At 39.3% G+C, this 21,011-nt stretch overlaps 3 protein-coding genes across 6 annotated transcripts in view; 2 read left to right on the top strand and 1 right to left on the bottom strand.

Annotated features, from left to right (window-relative positions):
- Positions 1 to 12,635, bottom strand: part of LOC146468279 (uncharacterized) — a 34,336-nt gene extending 21,701 nt beyond the window's left edge. The window contains exons 1-2 of the mRNA XM_085124954.1: positions 12,346 to 12,635; positions 10,517 to 10,687 (exon numbers count right to left, since the gene is read on the bottom strand). Of these exons, the coding sequence (XP_084981080.1) occupies positions 10,517 to 10,687; positions 12,346 to 12,473 (299 nt within the window). The 5' untranslated portion in view covers positions 12,474 to 12,635. The remainder of the gene's footprint in view (positions 1 to 10,516; positions 10,688 to 12,345) is intronic.
- Positions 37 to 3,724, top strand: LOC146468280 (uncharacterized). Of its 2 annotated transcripts, none has more exons than XM_085124950.1 (5): positions 37 to 295; positions 643 to 868; positions 1,715 to 1,937; positions 2,281 to 2,355; positions 3,233 to 3,724. In XM_085124950.1, exons 1-5 carry the CDS (start codon positions 37 to 39, stop codon positions 3,707 to 3,709), a joined length of 1,260 nt encoding a protein of 419 aa, XP_084981076.1. In that variant the 3' UTR covers positions 3,710 to 3,724. The 2 variants fall into 2 exon arrangements, with proteins under 2 accessions (XP_084981076.1, XP_084981077.1); XM_085124951.1 differs by having other exon boundaries at positions 1,715 to 1,943; positions 2,308 to 2,355.
- LOC146468278 (scavenger receptor cysteine-rich domain-containing protein DMBT1-like) overlaps positions 8,914 to 21,011 on the top strand; it is a 28,064-nt gene continuing 15,966 nt past the window's right edge. Inside the window, exons 1-5 of one of the 3 annotated variants that reach the window (XM_085124946.1) lie at positions 8,914 to 9,099; positions 15,809 to 15,897; positions 16,804 to 16,952; positions 18,843 to 19,037; positions 20,000 to 20,265. In XM_085124946.1, coding sequence (XP_084981072.1) covers positions 16,868 to 16,952; positions 18,843 to 19,037; positions 20,000 to 20,265 — 546 coding nt within the window. In that variant the 5' untranslated portion in view covers positions 8,914 to 9,099; positions 15,809 to 15,897; positions 16,804 to 16,867. Of the gene's footprint in view, positions 9,100 to 15,806; positions 15,898 to 16,803; positions 16,953 to 18,842; positions 19,038 to 19,999; positions 20,266 to 21,011 lie in introns of those variants that run through there. The other 2 variants (XM_085124947.1, XM_085124948.1) reach the window with 2 other exon arrangements.

The raw sequence follows: 21,011 nt of genomic DNA, 5'->3' as shown, positions 1-21,011 counted from the left end.
AAAATCTACATTCAGCCAATGGGGTTCAAGTAAAGAATGAAGCCGCCCTTCATGCTCAAAATGGCGGGAAAACTATCCAATAGGAAATGTCGTTATATAAGTAAACGTGGGTTAAGTTTTGGCGCCGTTTCGCTCTCTGCCTCTTTTTTGCTCGTAGTTCGACGGGACAGTATGGCTAGTTCTGCAAGTTCAGTTGATGGAGAAAACAATAATACTGTCGAAGAAACGACGAAAGAGTCCTTCTTGGAAAAGATACAGATGAAATTCGGCGACGAAGTAATGAAAGCGTTTGAAAGTAAGTAGATAATCCACTCGTCATAAACCACATACAGCATTGCGCAGAAAAATTGTAAGACTTCTAATTACTCTGGAGGGACTAAAATATCTTTTATCTGAATGAAATTTATTTGTACGTAGCATATTATCACCTAAAAATAACTAAAAACAATCTTCGAGAGCAAACGCGGGTTCATAAATTTGCCTCACCCAGATGAAATTCAAAATCCGTGAATGAAAGTGCATGCACATTAAAAATAATGGATAATGTGGGTCCGAATGGCCTAATCATGTTGCTGTGTTGTGAGTGTAATACAAGTACTCCATTTGAAAGCTTGATTTTCTCTTGTCACACTGATATTTTAGAGGAGGAAATCATTGATGAAGCGTCTGTTAAAGATCTATCACAAAGGGAAGCAGATGCACCAATATTTTCAAAACTACATTTAAGTTACGGTAAAGCAGTTGCATTCAAAGAGGAATTTGGAAGGAAGGGCCCGAAGAAGAGACCATGTTCTCCTTCAGCAGTCAAACCAACAATGGCAGACATTGCCACATTTACTCCAGAGTTGAGACGTCTGTATTTGTCAAAGTAAGTTCTTGTGCAGTTGTGGCAACATTTTGTGTAACTTTAAGTCTGGACACCCTAATTTGAAGTAATTATTTCATTTTCATGGATACTGCAAAAGCTCTATTTAGCCTCCTTGCCCCAGGAGAGGGTGGGGGGGGGGGGGGGTTGTTTAATTTGATGCTGCAAGGGTGGGCAGTTTATTTTAGATGAGAGTTGTGGTGGATAGGGGTGCTAATAACATATCCTAAATTTTTAAAAAATTGACTTTTTCACCCATGTCTAAAGCAAAACAAGCAATGGGCTATGTGATGTCATTGCTTTACAAATTCATTGCCATTTGTAGCCCCACTTGACAATGTTTGTGGACCATAAATACCAAGTTTAAGTACACAGTGACTAATACACAAGACTACTGGTGAATTGTAATCAAGTGTACTGTAGGTATGTTATATAAGAGTGACAGGGTTTAAAACAGAGTGGTGCCTTTCACAAAATGACTGACTTTGATGAGGGAGTGTTAATTAGTAGAGAGGGGGCCTCAAGAAAGCTTTTATGGCAATCTATGTGCACCTAATCTTATAAAATTAAATGCCTGCAGGACACCTGCTTTTCAATTTCTGGCTAAAAGCACTTTCAGTGGTTAAATCCTGGATCTAAAGACTTGATTGAGTTAAACAGAGTGTAGTAACAACTACTGTAGGCACTGAAGAAGCACACACAATGTTACATCTTTTTTCATTGTTCCTCTTTTGCTTGTTGACGATAAAGAAAAAGGACACTGACCAGATCCTTGAGTTTGAAAATTATGATTACCAGATTTGTCTTCAAAGGTTAACTATGTCTTTTAAACTTAATTATTTCTTGCAGACGAAAGAAGATTGGTACAATGGCAACTGAGAAGTGGGGCCCAAACTTTCCAAAATTTAACTCCCCTCAAATGAAGCTTGAACTGAGTGATTTCTCTTCAGAACTAGAACCAATTTGTGGTATTCCTGAAGTTGGTTTTAATACAGAGGGAATTGCTAAGCATATACAAGATTTTTGCAATGAACAAAGGCGTTATCAGAAGTTGAAAACCTCAAATTCAAAGGTAAATGTTCTACCCTTATGAAAATACTTTTTGCTGATCAATGCTTAGTATTTTGCTGCAACAATCTGTTGTCACATAATATGTAGTATGAAATTTTATTTACTTAAATGACCTGTCATCAGAATGTAACATTGTATTGTTCCAAAACATATCCATACACACCCTAAGGAAGATCATTGAAAAGGCAAGGGGTGGGGAACAGGTTCAAAAGTCAAAATGCAAAAGCCTAAGGTGGAATTTTGAAAGGGGAGAGTTTCTGATGTTTATGCATGGATATTGATATCTTTCAGCTGAGCTAAAACAATCGTTTAAATGATTATTACAAAATTTGCATTTGTAACAGGACACTGTGGCAAAGTTTACTGCAGAGGAGGAACACGTGAAAATCAAGAAAAGGAAAAAGGGGAAGAAATTGCAAGTATGTAATGTTAGTACACCAGCTTAGTAATATTATTGCCCAATAAATTCTAAGCCTGACCATCCCCCTTGGACCCTTGAATTGTTTAGGTTTAGTGATGTAGTGAGCTGATTGCAGGTTTGCCCTTCAGTTAGAAGACCCAGGGTTCTAGTTCTCTTCATGCACTGTATTGTTTCTTATTTAAAGACAAGAAACTTTACTCCAAATTTTCCCTTTCTGCCTTAGTTAGTGTGTAGACAGGGTTCATACGGGTCCTAGAAAGTCCTGGAATTTTATTATGGCATTTTCCAGGCATGAAAGTCCTTGAAAATGATAACAGGTCCTGGAAATTTGTAAAAAAAAAAAAAAAGGTTTATTCACAAAGCAAAGTAGTTGTCTTCAGTGTTGATTATAGGTTTATTTTGTAGGGTGCATTGTCTAAACCACTTACATTTTAGTCTTGCATTAAGTGTGGCACGGTGTGTGAATGAGATTTTGGAGCCCTGGAAAAAAATTTTCTTGAGTCTTGAAAAGGCCTGAATTTTTTTTAAAAGGGGTATGAACCCTGATAAATGTGTACTGCAAAACATTAACTAAACCTAATAAAATGCTGGGGTTAACTCTGCAATTTAAGGGGGGGGGGGGGGTGGTAATGCTTCCAGGTGCTGCTAATATAGAAACTGGAACCAGATCCAAGCACAAGCATAGATGCGCCATCTGACTCTTTCAATCTGTTGGATTGGACACTGACTTTAATAATCTTTACCTTGCCAAAATGCATCATGTACACAAGGCATTTGATATATGATTTTTACTTTCATAATTCCATTGGCAAGTGGGCAAGAGTTAATTTCCAACCCAGTTATCATTAACTGCGTGGTTGTGTTCTTTGTTTTAGATACTGATTAATGACCAGGATAGTAACAAACCAGATGAATCAGATGGTGAGACAAACTGTGATAACAAATCAGTATCCTCAAGTCAAAGTGGTGAACAAGATGATGTCAACTATAGTACTGGGCACGACACCGACATTTTGAATGACTCAAGTGGTAGTGATGAATCTCCAAGTTGCAGTCAGGCTCCAAAAGCATTGGCTGACAAAAAGGACCTAGACTCATGGCCACTGAAAACCAATCAAATAATTGTCAAAGCAGTTTTTAGTAAAGTTCTCTCAAGAGATGATACAGTTAGTGTTCTTAAGAAAAAGTTCAGTGTGCAATCAAAAAATTTGACAACCTTGTCTCCTATTCAACTGTTGGGAGTCTTGGCCAAGAAACTGGTTAACAATGGATATTGTACAATTTCCAAGATGGAGAATATAAACTCTTTACAAATGAGTGATCTTTCAGTCTTAAAGGAAATTGAAATATAGCCAGCCTTCTGACATGCGAACAACAGAAGTCAGTTAAGTTTACATTGAGATTGTTTGTTCAGGCTTTATTTACTAACTTTATTTGTAGTTGACTTGATGCTACATGTAATACATGCTTTTCTGTTTGACACATTTATTACTGTCAAGAAAGCTGTTTATTAAAATTTGTTGCTGTAATGTGATGGTAAAAGATTTTTGATGACAAGAATTCAATGACCTTGAGAAATTAAAGCTGAGAATGTCTTGTGAACAAGAAATTTGACATTATTTGGGGGAGACATCCCAAAATGGGAAATTTTTGCACAATTTAACCTAAACTTTTAGGAAATTTTAAGGGGGAAAATTGTTGGAACTTCGATACATTTAAACTGTGGCCCACTGGGATCTATGGGTTAAATTTGAGACAATAAAAAATGATGGGAAAAATTAGAGACAGAGAAATCCCACTATTGGGGAAATTGTGAGATGAAAAAATCCCTGTACTGGGAAAATTTAGACACAAGGAAATCCCACTATTGGGAAAATTTAAAGATGGGAAAATCCCAGTATTGGGGAAATTTAGAGACAAGGAAATCCCACTATTGGGGATAATTTGAGACAATAAAATCCCAGTATTGGGGATAATTTGAGACAATAAAATCCCAGTATTGGGGATAATTTGAGACAATAAAATCCCAGTACTGGGGAAATTTAGTGACAGCAAAATCCCATTATTGGGGTAAATTTGAGACAGTGAAATCCCAGCAATGGGAAAAAATTGAGACAATAAAATCACAATGTTGGGATTATTAAGACACAAGAAAATCCCACTACTGGGAATAACTTGTGTCTGAAAAATCCCATTATTGGGTATATTTTGGGTTTTACCTGTCCCATGAATGGGTATTGTTGCATTTTCCCAAACTGGGATATTCCTGTAATAATCCAGTGAAATCCCATTAATTTCACATGTTTTCCCCTTTTTTTTCCCAACTGGGAATTTTGAAAAGTTTCCTGTGAACTTGAACCTGACATGACGACTCGAGCGGCCGTTTAGCGGAAAACATCTGCTAAATTTTGAAAATCCTGCCAGTTTTGGCGAACAACACAGACTCGTTTTGGTTATCAGCATGTTAAGATGGAGGGATACAGATGTCCAGTTCGTCGCAGGCTTCAGTTTATAATGGTTTCGGTCTTTGTACTGTGTATTTGGTAGAAGGATTTCGAATTTCGAGGTAAGTTTCGTATAATTTTTCGATTGCGGCAACGAAACTTGATTATTTCCGTTATTATCGTTAATCTCGCTAATTTCTGGTGTCTTACAAGATATATGGCTAGCGTTTAGCTTATTTTTATTGATAAATCGATTCCCTCTTCGATTTTACAAACGATAGTTCTTCTCTCTTTTTTCCTCGACCGTTACCGACGTCATCCACCATTAATATATTATACTGATCCGTTTGGAAGCCAACAAAGCGCTTCAAAGGGGGCGTGTCCTTCCCTTTTATAGGATCGCTCCGTGTTTATAAAAGCTCTGAAATAATTGAACCAAAAGCCAAAGACTATTTTCCCGTATTCTCCATTTGTTAACGTTTATTTAGATACTACAACTATTACTTTAGGAGCAGAATTGACACAGTTTTGAATTTCCAAACATTTTTCCCCGGGAGCTACGTTGCTGACTCGCAGAAAATATCATGTTTACGTGATTCGGCGGCCGTTTACAGGTCATTTGTAAACGAAAATGCTTTCTTCCAGGCAACAATAGATAATTTTTCTTTATGTAAGGCTTTACTGACAGATGCTTCAATCGTCAATTACAGTGCGACGCACTGTAAATTCTCGATACCATCGATATTTGTGTAGAAATTATAAATCAGTTTTGAAAAATATTTTTTCGTGGTCTTGATGTTTTCATGGCACCACACGGCTCTCATGTGTTCGCACGCAAGTTTAAAAGCTCTAAAATAATTCTACCAAACACCAAAGACTATTTTCCAATATTTTCCATTCGTTAACGTTTATATAGAGACTAGAATTATTGCTACAGGAGCAGAATTGACACAGTTTTGAATTTCCAAACATTTTCCCCGGGTCGCTCAGTTGCTCAGTACACCAAAAATATTATCATGACGTGTAATTCGACGGTCGTTTACAAATCATTTGAAAACGAAAATGCTTTCTTCCAGGCAACAATCGATATTTTTTCTTTAGGTTATGTGCTTCAAGCTTTACGCATTTTACCCGTGATACCACCAATATTCGCAGAGAAATTGTTTTTTGAACATTTTGTTTTTGTGTCTACGGCTTCTAGACTGAAGCGTAGACACTACGGTATGTCATCGGGTTGAGTGAAAGAGTGTAAATGCCACAGGAATCCCAAATGGAACCGACGCTAATCCTCGACTGACCGAGATCTAAGTGATTGTATTTCCGGATCAGGACAATGGCGACAATACGGTAAATGATGTTTTCCGATATTGATTTGCTTTTTACTAATAGTTTACAGTCAACCCAGGTCACGCGTGAACAGTATTTCCAAGAATGAAATGAACATTCGAAGTTCTCTTTGTAATGTCCGACGTGTGAATGGAATGTTGGGCATTTCGCTGGAAATCGTTCTGAAAAAGACGCATTAACTGAAAAAAAGATTCAAAATACTTAGGAAACAATTGTTATTCTTGAAACATTCAATTTTGCAATGTAAAAAAAAATTCATAGCTTTATACCGTCAATAAGCTAGGGAAATTTATACGGGAACTCTGAAATCTCGTTTGCGATTTTCAAAACTGACATGTAAATTTCAAAACTCCGTTCAAATTTAAAAAATATCGTTCACGCGTGACCTGGGTTGACTGTAAGTGATGATTTGAACCAGAATTCTGTAACTTCTGTAATTTTCATCGCAAACGTACCCGAATTTACTGCGAGTGATCGCTTTGAACAAACACGGAGTGTCTTCAAATTTTACATGCGTGTTTGCACGCACGCAAAAAAAAAAACTGAAAGTTTTTTGCCTCTAATAACAAATGCATCGTTTATTTCAATAAAATGTTTTGTTGGAAAAGCTTTTTGTTGATTTTTGTGTCTTTGTCAATTCATATATGCGTTTGAGAAGCGACAGATGCTAGATGCGCAATCAAGGACAATTTGCATAAGCGGGTTGAAATTTGATATGCCAAAGGTCTTCATCAACACGCCGTGAATTTTTAGCAATTTTTGCGTTCAAGTGTGTTTTTCGGCAAATGATTAATAGGTAACCATATTATTTCACGTCAGAAAACATTTGTTTTTAACCGCTCTAGGAAAAAGTTAATTTATGCGAAAACTATGGAAACACGACAGGAGTCAAAGAATGATACTTGCTATTCATAAGTTCAGTATAGATTAATTAATAGTTTCTGTTGCATTTTATGCCTACGTTTCAGATTAGAACTTTGCTTTCAGTACTTTATGTTTAGAACTCTGCTGCATTGCTTTCAGTACAAAGTTGTGGTTCACGTTGTAAGATTATATAATATATTGTTTATGTTAGAATAAAGTTACAGTTCTCTTCAAACAAAATGTTTGTGGTAAACAATACCAGCTTAATCTCTTCTCACCAGTATTCTGTGCAACATTTTTACAACCATTTTTTTTATCTCTATCCTATTTCCACTCCTCCCTCTTCGTTTTCTTTTCAGTCTTATTTCCCTTTTCTTCAATTCTTTTATATCACATTTCTACACCAGTGCTGCAGTAGACACATGCAGTCTGAGACTGCCTATTTTTGAGCCTTGCGCATGCATTTGCATTTGCGCCGCTCTGCCTTCATGCGCTTGGACTGTATAAACACGAACAAGTTTTTTTAAAAACGCTCTGATATTTCGCTCTACAACCAAGCGTTTTTCTAAGGTCCAGAATTATTTTAGTAGGAGCGATATTGACTGAGTTATGATTTTTCAAACATTTTTATCCGAGCGCTAAATAAGTCTGGGAACCCTGTTAAGCAACGACGACGGTAGCAACAACATTTGAACAAAAACAATCACATCGCAATTAAATTTTGATACATTTCTTTGCAGTCCTCCGCAAAACAGCAACGTGAAACGACCTAATTTAAGGAATTTGTGGAGAACATGAGCAAACGACGGTGAATTTTTCTTTCTCTGTTAACTTGAACGCAACTCCTACCAATTTAGGCCACTTGCTCGCTGTTTACTAGTCTAATGCGTTTCTGAGCAACAATCAATGTTTTTTTCTTTATTTTACGTGTTTCAAGCTTTACAAATATACTTCAATCGCTTCGATAGGATAAATATTCGTAGAGAAACTAATTTTTGAACATTTTGTTTCGGGGCAGTTTCGTTCGCACCGCACGGTTCTCATTCAGTTGTAAACACACCGGCTAAAGATCTGTGCCAAGCAACCAAGAGTGATTTCCCCGTGTTCTCCTTTTCTTGGCGTTTATTTGGATTTCAGTAGGAGCAATATTGACTGAGTTGTAAATTTTACATATGCAATGAAGAGAGAATATAAGTTTAATTCAGGAGTAAACTAACAACGATAAAACTTAATGTCAGGCATAAATTTATTGTTCACCTGCGCTGTGAAGCTTCCTACCGCTTGAAAATCCGCGAAAATAGATCGATGAAAATAGCAAACGGTGGATCTAAAGAAGGAACTTACGGAGTAATTTCTTCCACTGAATTTGACCTGCTCCTTCTTCCCATCAAAAGGACACTGTTATGCTCGGTTATTATTCGTTGCAAGAAGAAGTAGCGAGGTGAAAGCACTTGTTCGCCATGACTGATTTCAGTTTCTCAGCTAAACAAATGCCAATCCCGATCCAAGTTTTTAGCTTTGACGCAAATGATATTTTGCTGTTTCTTGTAAGACACGAAAACTTAACGTTTAGGAATTTTCTTTCTAGCTGCAGCACTTGATTTCCATGTATTTGTGGTACAAACAACTCGGCTTAAACAGTCGAACTCCAAAGAACTTGAAAGAACTCGTTATTTTTGGACACAAAATGGAGAAACCAATGAAATGTAGAACTGGCGTGCTCAGCCAATCTGGAGCGAGTATTTTCGCCGCTCGACCTATCAGGAGTATGGAATTTTGCCCTCTGTATTACATTAATTGTTTTTGTTATTCTAAATATATATAACTGCAGAAAGAATGAGGAAGTGGTAACGTTATTACGTTCATACGCTACGCAGATTTCTATAAATGCTATGAAAAAAATTGGAGCCCCGCTTTTAGGCTTGGCTAAATATATATATATATATTATGTTTTCGTTGGATATGTTGACAGATGTGGAAAGAAGAGAAAGAGAGAGTAAAAGAAATCAGAAAAGCGGGGACGATTAAGCAAAGTTCAACGTGAAAGCGAGCGATAGATAGCAAGTTCGAGCAGACCGGCCGGAAAAGTAAGTTTAAAGAAGCCTCACATTTGTCTATATCACCTGTGTGTGATCAGTTATGGCAACTTTCAGAACTCTAAAATAGCTTTACATAGACACTTTAATCGCTTTCGATATCACTAATACTCGAGGAGAAGTTAATTTTTGAAAAATATATTTCGTGGCCGTGTTTTTCATATGCACCGCACGGCTCTCATGTTATTGTAAACACACACAAGTTTCAAAGTTCTTAAATAATTCTTCCAAACACCAAAGAGTATTTTTCTGTATTCTCCTTTTGTTAACGTTTATTGAGAGACTAGAGTTATTAATAATTAGGAGCAGAATGGACAGAGTTTTGAATTTCCAAACAATTTTCCCCGGGAGCTATTTTAATAACTTGCTCTCGCAAAAAATACCATGTTTACGTAATTCCGACGGCCGTTTATACAGATCATTTGTAAAGTAAAATAATTTCTTCCAGGCAAAAATCGATGATTTATTGTGCTACGTGTTTCAAGCTTTACACAGCTACTTAGTCGTTTATTGTTATTGTTGATGGACAGTTTTTGCTGCATATGCACTAAAAATATATATAAGTGCAGAAAGAATGAGGAAGTGGCAACGTTATTACGTTCATACGCTAAGCAGATTTCTATAAATGCTATGAAAAAAATTGGAGCTCCGCTTTTAGGCTTGGCTAAATATATATGTTATACAAGTCCAGTGTGAATCAGTGATGAAAGATGAAAAAAAGTAGTGGATTGAAGCTGACTGCTGACTGCAGGTGACCTAAGCTGAAGAATCTAAAAGGATGTCATGACTGGTAACACCCTGACCATTCTGTGGTACTCTTTTTCAGATCTAACTACTAAATTTCATATCCATTTTCAGATTTGATCTCTAGAATCCATACCCATTTCTGTAAAATCCAAAACTGTCTTCAGACCTAAAATCTATACCCTATTTCAGGCCAAAATGGCTCAGAAAAACCATACCCTTTGTTCCCGCACAAACCTATATAGCTTATATTGGGAGTACCCCCTCCCCTAGCCCGATATATATGGAGGAGCAAGTGATATAAGGCAATAGCCACAGTCGGAGACAGGCAGAACAGAAAAGAAAAAAATGTTTTTGTATATGACTCAAGGTCGCAGTGGGATCAGAGATCACAGCCATGATACGTGGGATTTAACAAACCATGGAATCATCATTAGCAAGCTTTTTTAGGGATCGGTGATGAGGCTGTGCTATATTTGTGGATTCAGGATCACGTTTTTCAGGCTTTTGGGATTTGGGATCAAAAATTTGGGTACAAATACAGGATTAGTAATGGGAAATAATAACGTAATGGCCAGTCTAGTTACAAATCATGGCAATAAAATAATTACCTTAATTCTATATACAATGTACATTGAGTGGGAAGAAATCAAATTGTGCTTACTGTTTATCAAGCTGTGAGTCAAACAGTTCCATAACATCATCGCGGAACCAAAATTCTTGAAGACACACAATGTCAACACTGGGTGTCTGACTGGTTATAAGGTCTATGATGGCACGGAATCTGGGCAAGTAAAGACTGGGCTTCGAACTTTCACACCGGCCCCACCATCCACTGAAAAATAAGATGACACATTAGATGCTGTACAAAAACCACAGTAAATGGAATTTGCAGTGACTTATAAGACATTGTTCTGCAGTAAATCATAAAATTTTGGATTTTCATTTACCAATGTAAAGATGTTAAAAAATCACTTTAATAATTGCAATTTCTCGTTGTTTTAAAGATGAGCATTGTGATTAGCTCACTTACTTTTACAATCTATGACACATTTTGAGGACTTCTTTGTTCTTTTTGACCTACCCAACGCATTGTGCGGTTCCAGAAAATATCCATACCCACCCCAAGGAAGGTCATTGGAAATTCTGAGGGGGAGGGGGGTCTCAAAAGCCAAACTTTTTAAAGGAAAGTATGAAGCAAAACTGGAAATTCCTGGGGGGAAGGGGGGATTTAAACCAAAAAACCTCCCGTGGGGGAGGTATAGATACATTCTGGAACCACACATTTTTACAAATATCATTATCACAATGATAAATTTAACTTGGAAAAGAATGGTGATGCTGCATCATCATCATCATCATCACCCTCCAGCCATAGCTCAAGGAGACCATGTGTTCACTTTTAGAGACCCAAACATGCCTCTCCAATCCTGTTGTTAATCAGCTGTTCTTGCCACTAGAACTAATTTAAGTCTTGTTTGCTCTTTCGATATTTAAAAAGCCATGTTTTTTTCGGTATTCCTCTTCCTCATTCACTGGGAATGCCTCCTTTCTATATTCAATTCCCCAAAGGAAAAGGTTTTTTTTAATACACTATTATTGTCCATCTTGAAAATGTACCTGAATATGGCTTGCATAGAATGGAAATTCAACTTAAGCCTAGTTTTCATATGTCGAGAAAATCCCAGATGATCGGGGGATTTCACTCCCAGACTTTCCTAAATAATGAAAACTGGAAAACATAGACATCCCTGATTGTCTGGGATGGTCACAAATCTCTGGAAAATCGAGAGTGTTTCTCAAATGGAACAGACGTCTGGCAATTTCCCGATATCGCGGCAAAAATCTGGGACGGTTGGGAAACAGTGAAATCCTCAATCATCTAGGATTTTCCCGACATATGACAACTAGGTTTTACAATCTTGCCAGGGGATTGGGAGAGAGGTGAGTAGTGGGAAGAAAAGGTAGTGTGAACTGAGGAAAATCTGATCCAGATTTGTCAGGACCCCCCCCCCCCCTCCTCCCGCCAAATACACACCCAAAGGGTATTGTGCTAATTGAGTTCGCAAAATTGCTCAAGCTCTATTATAAAAACAAGGAACTTTTTTAGTAGATTAAACTGGTTAGGGGGGAGGGGGGGGGGGAATACACTCCTTTACCCACTTGCTGTTCCAACAATACTTAGACCCTACTTAGTGTAAAATCGTGTGACATTTTTTCTTTGTCTTCTGCCTTTTGTTGCCTCACACACTATTGTTCAAGTGTTTGCTTTGTTTTACGTCACTTGTGAGTTTGGCAGGTTTGTACGTACGCGTACCGAGGATGATATGATCGAGCCTGTTGTCTTGAGACATTAATATTCGCTCAGAGAACCAAAGAAATCGCCATCTATTTGACCTTTCATATAAGCTTTAATCACGGTAAATTAGCTAACAGGATAGCTAAAGCTTTGTGTATTAGAAGCAAAAATGCACTGGCGAAGGAATAGCTCACCTTATCCAGTTGTAACATGGTGCTAATATGTTGAACGTAGCGACACGTAGAGCCCTTTTAGCCTGTGCTTTGTCGCTCATAGCGTGGAGAACTCGACGAGAATTTGAAAGCAAAAAATTGCGAAACATATAGTGAATCTCGATCCCATCTTAACGAAAAGGGAATCCGCAAGGACAAGACCCAACAGAAAAACCGTCCATATTTTTGTGATTGTGACAATGATAACGACAGTCAGCGGAGATCATCACGCTACATGTAACATATAACGAAGAGTCTCCTTTCAAACCCGCCCCCCACCCACATCTTAGAGCCTGCGCAACAGCCAAAGATGTCCTGAGAGACTCCTAAGAAGTCGAGACAGGAGCCATAATGATTAATCATTGAATTATTGCTGCTCCGGCTTCGCTCGCAGCACACTATTTTGAACGAAAGCCGAGAAGGGACTTCAGTTGTTTCAGCTCTCTTGCTTTGCGGCTTCAATAGATATGGTGTTCTTGGAACGTACCTCCATTCTTTTGTGGCCTAGCTCGCATCCAGCAGATATTAAAGTCGGAAGTCGGAAGTCGGAAATCCCAAGCCCGAAGTCGGAAGTCGGAAGTCGGAAGTCGGAAGTCGGAAGTCGGAAGCCGGAAGTCGGAAGTCGGAAGTCGGAAGTCGAAAGTCGAAAGTCACCGACGGCTCGGCTTTCGTATATTAGGGATTTGATTTTACCCGCAGGATGGTGATTCCCCCCCCCCCCCCCCCCAATTTTGCTTCGCTTTCAGAAGCGACGATCGGAGATACGTCTGCTGTTCGCAGGCTAAGCTGACATTGGCTCCTACACGTGCATTTCATTTTGCAGTTTCGTCCACTTTTTGAAGAAGCGGAGTTTTCTCCTTTGGCACTTCTTTGTGGATTTGGCGAGTGTTTCTCAATTTGATTTACTTTTGTGTCACTAAAATGGAGCCGTTCGATGTTTTTGTCAAAGCATTAGGTGTTTCGCTGATATTGCAAATAACAAGAAGCTGAGAGCAGCTTAAAGTCGGGCCATATTTGACTAAATGCTGCGTAACTGGCTCACGATCAAAGCGACAACAATAGCAACCTTAATTTCACATTTCCCGCTATTTTCAAAAATTTTCAAATTCTTATACACTGTATATTACGATTAATTATACTTCACTCTGACTGATATATGTTATATATAAGGAAATGCCTAGCAGCTAGATAACCGCGAAAATGTTCCTTGTCGTATGGGTAACAAGTCCAGCACTTTTGGCTGAAAAATAATGAATAAAGAATTTATTGACTGTAAATATATGAAACATATATTTTAAACTGCGGATGACAGATCAAATAGAAGAAAGATCCTCGCAGTTAGTACGCAACTGGTCCAGGTAATGGGTTCGAATGCCTTTCAAGCCTGAATTTTTTTCAGGCTTTCTTTTCCCAACTGCTTAAGTTGCGTACTAACTGCGAGGATCTTTCTATCGATAAGGAATTTTTTCTAATTTTTTTCTAATTTTTTATTGGAAATTTTAATTTTACGAGCCCCGAGGGAAATTCTTCCTCCGTTGCCCCCCAAAACCCCTTTCCTTTAATATATCGATCTCCCTATACTCAAATTAAATCCAGACATTTGTCCGAAGCGAGAATCAAGGTTCCGAAAAAGAACTAACATTTCATTGCATTTCAGACCATGTGCTTACGTCAAGGTCGAAAACGAGGCACCCTAAAACTCGAAAACGAAGCACTCTAGGTCGAAAACGAGGCACCCCAGTATTTTCAATCAATTACAATCACTTCAACGGAGGCGAAAAAACAAATTTATGTTGATTAGATAGATAGATTGTTGTTAAAGAACTAAAAAGCTTTTATAGAAGAAAAATATCAACAAAAGGTAAAGCTTGACTTGCTTTATTCACATCGAAAACAGGAAATGCCACTTTGAAGTGTTACTTTTAATTCAGTCCGGGGCTGCGGATCGGTCACTGATTTTCAACAACTCGCAGTTGAATTCTTTTGCACAGCACTCTATCCGTTATCGTGCTTGATTCGTGACTAAATTTCGAGCCCGAATAAAACAAAACAAAACCCTTAATCGGCCTTAAAAACTGAGTGCTTTGTTTTCGACCTAGAGTGCTTCGTTTTCGAGTTTTAGAGTGCTTCGTTTTCGACCTAGAGTGCTTCGTTTTCGACCTTGGGTGCTTCGTTTTTGAGTTTCGGGGTGCTTCGTGCTTCGGTCTTCGTTTTCGAGTCAGTGCTTCATCTTTTTTGTTGTAACAGCTCCAGAACCCTCGTCTTGCATCCGCCTTCTAACATTTGACACGTCGTTTTGTCAAGTCCTTGGAAAATCGCGACACACACACAAAAAAAAATACAAATAAAAAAGAGCGCGACCCAGAACTTAACTCGGTGCCTCACGGCCTGAGTAATGAGTGCGTGAGAAAAAGCGACCTACACTGTCTAAGCTTGATTGTAAGTTGAGCTGAAGTGGTCTGATACCTGACAAAGGAACCCTCTGAAACTGAGTGAATCCGTACGGTGCAAAACGACGGTCGTTTATAAAACGCGTAACGAGTACTGACGGACGTAACGTTGTAACGAGAATCAGCCCAACGGGGATTTTTCACTTTTATTTGTATTCTATTTCATTTTTTTGTTCTTATCTTAAATTCCCTTCGTTTGGTCATTTTACATTTTGCTTCTTCCGAATGAATAGTTCGCATGCTCCAAAATTTTGCTGCAAGGGAATATGTAGGTCTTCTATCCACTATTTTTAAGTTTTCACCTGAATGAACTTGAAAGTCGATTAGATTTTTTATAGTCTTTTTTCTCTACTAATGTTAGGACGAGTTAGAATTTTGCCATATGTAGTTAAATATGAAATCAAGGGGCTGCAGAGATGTGGGACCATGCGACTGACTATAGTTGGAGAGGTGTAGGATCATAGCATTTCAGAGCAATCATAATCAGGAAGAGTCCTGAACAGAAGATGTTGGGAGGGATTATAACAAAGACATGTAGCAAAGATATATATGCTAAGTCATCCACTACAAAACATCAAGCCTTCATGTTTACTTGTTGGGATGAGGCTGGGACCATCGGCTAAACGTACAAAATGAAAACAGTCCGCTAATAGCTAAGGTTTTTACTTTAAAAGATCAAAGTTTGATAAGTGTTTTTGTGAACCTGTGAGTTTACTAAATCGTTTTAAGATATACTTAAAAAAAAGTTTCAGGAACCAAACAGAAACAAGCACACATAGTGCAGACCAGTCTCCACACACTTCACTTTAAAAACTGAGACTCTATACCATGTAAACGTTTTTAGTAAATCCTGAAATCAGGATTTAGTAAACTCACAGACTCACAAAAATCTTATCATCTTTGAGCTCTCAAATTTCTCTCTCTTATCTTTAACGGCTTATGCTTATGCTTATGCTTAACCGTGGTCAACGCAATTTCCTATTGATAATAGAAAGGTCGAGGTCATCACGCGAACAAACGAATCAGGGAGGGTGGAGAACCGCATTGGGGAGAGGCGAGAGAAGATCGAAAGAGACTGTAACAGGTATGTTCAGGTTGCATCATCCATCAAACTTCAAAATCCCTAATTAGTAGCCTTTCTCCTTTCTGGTCTTGTCCTCTTTTTTGAGACTCCTTCCTCTCCCCAGGTCTTCCCGCGGCTAGTTCTCCGTTACCAAGAAAGCGACTGTCGAGCTATCTACAATGGCTCAATGGTAACCGCCCCTATAGACTTTCTCAAAGTCGCTCGCTCGCTTCTCATTGAATAGACCTGGCGCGAGCGACCGAGCGCTCGCTCGCTCGCTCGAGCTCTGACGATCGCGCTTCGCGCTCTCTAAGCTCGACTTCATGTGTTAGCAAGTCTACCGCCCCTAAAGCTATCTAGTCGAACCATTTCATACTATCCAATACACATAACACCATAAGGTGATGTTCTGGGATAATTTTGTTGCATTGGAAATCATTGCAGGTAAATCGCTCCTCGTACGCATGTCCATGTTTTAATTATCAGAACCATCCTGCATTTCGTTTCCTCTGACTGATGAAGGTTAAGAATTCTTGGACTAATGGGAAAATAAAAGACCAAATTTTCAGTGCCTTGATAAGGGTCACAACAATTGGTTTTGCAGACAAAGCGACTGATGCCATGAGGAGGATTGTGTGTGTGGAGTCAAATTATATAAGGCTGTTTCACCCCCTCCCCTCTCCCCATCACCCCCTTAAAAGCATGGCCAAAGTTTAGTGTACAACACAATACAATCGTTAAAGCATTTTTGTCTCTATTAGTTTTGACCCACCACTGATACTGATTGACCCACCGGACATTCCTATGCTGTTGTTCCTATTCAGCCGGACGGCCGAATAAGGAGAGCCCATCGTGTGCATATCGAAGCCCTGTAGGTACCCCCTATGACAATTAAGTGGTTAGTGACAGACGCATGTTATTATTCAGCAGTTCAGTGACTTCGCTGGCGATCACAGTGTAAAGCCGAGAGCACAAGCTAGGCAGCAGGAAAATGCCTTCAGAACCAAAGCTCCTGGTCTTTGTTTGTGGAGTGCTATGGCTCTGCTTAGTTCATCTGACTTCTGCAAGCGAACCAGGTAAGAAGTGTGCGAGAACTCAGCCATTTTCTGTGCACGCCATCACTGAATGAATTTTCCGTGAAGATCGGGGGTCACTGCTCACGTTGTTTTGTCTAACACGAATGCTCTAAATGCACCCAGTGTTTCCTTAACGTATATTAAGGGATGGGCAATTCAGGAGCTGTATATACAAACACGAAGCACGATTCAAGTCATATCGATAGATGCTAATGCGAGAGGATTCTATTCTTAGTTAAAATAAGCATCAACTACAACAAGTTCAGCCTGCCCAGTCATGCGAAACTTGATTGAATTATTTGCAACAAACGAGACGACGCTACTGATCATGCCAAGACATAAAAGGCTGTTCTAGAAAATGGAAGATTATTTGTTAGTCTTGAAGTTTTTGTTTGCACAAAGTAAGCAGTTAGTTTGGAAGTATTGTAAAAGCTACTTAAAACACAAGACCTGTTTGTATTTCGAGTTCATTGAGTATTCAGTAATTAATGCAAAACGAAACTGACATAAGTGGCTGAAGTGTTCGTGGTCCTCAGTCATATCACTTCATAATCACTTAGGGAGTCTAAACCTAATATCGAGGAGAATGCCAATTGTACAAGGATGAAATGAACTCCTTAATAAGTTGTCACTCATTTGTAATTAATAATCATCAGTGATGATGTTCGAAATGCTAATGACCCGTAATGAAAGTCAAATTAAGTATTGTTTAATAGAAGCATGCACATTCATTGAAACCGTCACGCTTCCCAGAGACGCTTGATCAAAGAGCGGATAAAATCAAAATAAATGTATTCAAACAAGCTCATTTTAGTTTATAACAGTGTTTATTCCCGTACAACGAACTGAATTTTGTTAATCAGCGTTATTATTTTGGGTTGCGACTTTTACTTGGTTAATAACTCTCATCATAGTGAAGTTCGGTTCCTGGTATCCCAGTGACTCGCTTTCCTTTCGGCTCAGTTTACCGCGGTCAATCGTCTGCGCGTGCGTCAGATTAAAGGAATCGGTTTGTCACGCATTCACAGACACGCAAAGTCAACCAGTCTCGATTTCCACATACTTCACTTTACAAAAATCTTGAAACATTTTTATTAAATCGTGGAATAATTATGGCATGAAACGCTGATTGTTATTCCCAGTCATCTGGATTCTTTCAAGAAGGAATCATGGAGCACTGGATTCTAATAATGCAAAGCACGAGATGGGTGAAGGGATAAAAGGAGCTGGAAGTGACAAATCCTTTGTTAGCCTGCGTAGCTGGTAGTATAGTCTGCGGGCAAACATAAAAACTTTGGTGGTGGGGCCGCGAAAATGTGGGTTTTCAAATGGCCGATTCCCCTTGCGACCTAGCTGCTTGTTCGCCCAACATCCTGCCAGCTACACAACCTAATCCCTTGTGAAACAAAGAGAGCAGGGAATATTCATACTAAGGGAATCAGCCATATTTTCACATAGGATCACTGTAATAACCTGTTACTCTTGTGCCCAGATCCCAGATCTCGATCAGTAGGTGTAGGGGAAGGTGCATGGTGGGCAATCTCGTACCCAGAGTCCTTAGGCTCTTTGGCCAACGGTTGGTCGCTAGGAGAGACTCTGGGGAATTCAAATTTTATTACCGCAGGATTTCTGCGGTAAAATGGTGCAAGCAAATACTGGGCCGAAAATAAATAAAAAAAAAAATTCGAATTCCTCAAAGTCTCTCCTGGTGTCCAACCGCTGGCCAAAGAGCCTGAGGACTCTGGGTACGAGATTGGGGTGTCATTGGGGTGGGGGCTGCCAGGACAACCAACCGCTGAGGGAGGATCCTGGGGCTCTGAGTACGCCGAGTAAACTTGTTATTGTAAAGAAATTTTAATTTACTTGATCAATAATTGTTTTGTTTTTCAGCCACCCGCAGTTCGCTGTGCCCCAAGGGAAGATTCTTGAAGGCCAACTTATACTGTGTGCCTGACTGTGGGTCAGGTTTCTATGGAAACACACAAGAGGGCACTTGCCAGAAATGTTCTTCTAATTGCAAGACTTGTATCAATGGCGACAAAAACGACAAGTGTTCGAGTTGTAATCCTCCATTCTATCTTGAAGGTAAAAAAAAAGTGCAATGCGATGCGATGGCAAAATAACATGGGCAATAGCAATGAAGGGAGAACTTAGACATTTTAGTTCTAAAAGCGTAATCAAGAGAAAAGTGATGAGGGGACATGATCCATTGAAATTGGTACGGCCGTTTTCACGCTTTTTGTACAGCTCATGACCATTAACAAAATCGTTTACAAACATTGGAAACATTCACGGACCAGGAGCAGATTACCCGGATGTGCAAGTTTTATACTAAGCCTATAACATGTACGCCCTTTCCACAAACCAGTGTAATTTAACAAATAGATCAGAGGGTTAGGGTGCGAGTAGAAAAGAATGTTTAGTTGTATCAACGGAGTTGAAAAGGTTATTTCATTTGGACTCGAGTCTCTCTACGGTGGCGAAATTACCTTATCTACTCAAGCCTGGTTACCCAAAACTTCCGGCTCAGGCACACGAGTCAAGACGAGTCCAACGTTCGTTTCGTTGTCTAAAATACCGTATTCCGGGATCTCTTTTTGTTGTTGTTTTTGGTGACTGGTTAGCATAGCCTGTGGAACAGGCGTTATTGTTTGGTGTTTCAGTAGGGGAGCTGAGGTGAGCGAGTCACGCGCGACGGTAGGAATACAGTTTGATCTGTTGGAATGCTTCAGTTGACAAGTCCCACAAAGTTCTAGGAAACAGATCCAGTCAAAATTCATCGACGTTGCGGTGCCGTCATGACACCATTACCAAGGAGGTCTAAATAAAAACCAGAAGGAACTTGTCGAGATAACTGCTTGACAAGTTTTCGAAGGGTTTAGTTGGAACATAACTCAATGACGGTGCCGGTCATGGCGACAACCACACGTCGTTCAATTCTTTTTTATGTCTTGACTTATTTCCGTGACTCCAAGGGGGGAAATTGGCCGGAGCCGGTTTTTATGTATTAACAAATCTTTATTGATAAGTTGTAATATTTTTAACAGGCACATCTTGCGTTCAAACTTGTGGCAGTGGGCTAACAAAAGGACCTCCGGTGACTCAGATCAGACTGGTAGGCGGAAACAGCCATTTTGAGGGCCGCGTGGAAATTAATCACGACGGACTCTGGGGTACAGTTTGTGACGATTCCTGGGACATCAACGATGCCAGAGTTGTATGTCGAGAGCTGTTGCTAGGAGACGCCCGAGAGGCCGTGGGTTTTGGGAGACTGGGGAGAGGAAAAGATTCGCAGCCCATCTGGCTCTCTATGGTGATTATTTTGTTGACGACAAACTGAGTTTATACTACTTCAAAGCTGAAGGATTTTAAACAGTGTATATGTTTTAACTTGACGTTGCAGCTTTGTTCTGCCGTTGTGCCATAAGACGAGTGGCAAACAGTTAGTTGTCGCTCAGCAACGTTGAACGATGTCTAAATGATAAATTCCTTGGTGTTTTCTTTTACCCCCTATTTTGATAAACGGCGGACAAATTGACGACGAAACGACGAAAGAAATCACGATGCCAACAAGTCTAGGCATTAATTTTTTACGCACTTTCTTTCTAAGAAATGTCAAGAACACGCCAAGGCTTAAATTGAACGAGAGCGCCTTTATTTTTTAATTTTGTCTACCTGTTCTGACAGGTGACTGTTCGGTTTGAGTAAGTGATATGTACATAGTGCAAATGAGCTCAGAATGCGGTTAGAATACATACCGCGTGTAGAGCGGCTCTCATTCAAGTTTCGTAAAACCTTAACGTAGGAAATCACTCCGTAACCAATCATACGATCAGGACAAACATGAACTATACAATGAACCAATCGGAACTCGAAGCAAATACGAGTAGACGGTGGGAAGCGCGGGAAAACTCCTGAGAGCAAGTCACGATTGGTTTGGGTTTGTTTGCATTGTCAAGTTTCGTTGACCAATCACAGAGCACAGTAAAGCAAAATCGAATCCAATGCGAATTAATACGTGTGTCACAAGTAGGTGGACTATGATCATCCGGGTGAGTG

Source organism: Pavona decussata, unplaced genomic scaffold, assembly GCF_977016875.1.
Source record: "Pavona decussata unplaced genomic scaffold, jaPavDecu1.1 SCAFFOLD_133, whole genome shotgun sequence".
In the NCBI taxonomy this organism is placed as follows: Eukaryota; Metazoa; Cnidaria; class Anthozoa; order Scleractinia; family Agariciidae; genus Pavona; species Pavona decussata.
The sequence above is the reverse complement of the archived record's forward strand: the minus strand, read 5'-3'. Positions and strand labels throughout refer to the sequence as shown.

Bases quoted from the DNA above. Each gene is read 5' to 3' on its own strand.
- LOC146468280 (XM_085124950.1), top strand. From the start codon at position 37: ATGAAGCCGCCCTTCATGCTCAAAATGGCGGGAAAACTATCCAATAGG. The intron at 1,938-2,280 runs GTAAATGTTCTA...CATTTGTAACAG, and splicing joins TGAAAACCTCAAATTCAAAG to GACACTGTGGCAAAGTTTAC. The intron at 2,356-3,232 runs GTATGTAATGTT...TCTTTGTTTTAG, and splicing joins AAAAGGGGAAGAAATTGCAA to ATACTGATTAATGACCAGGA.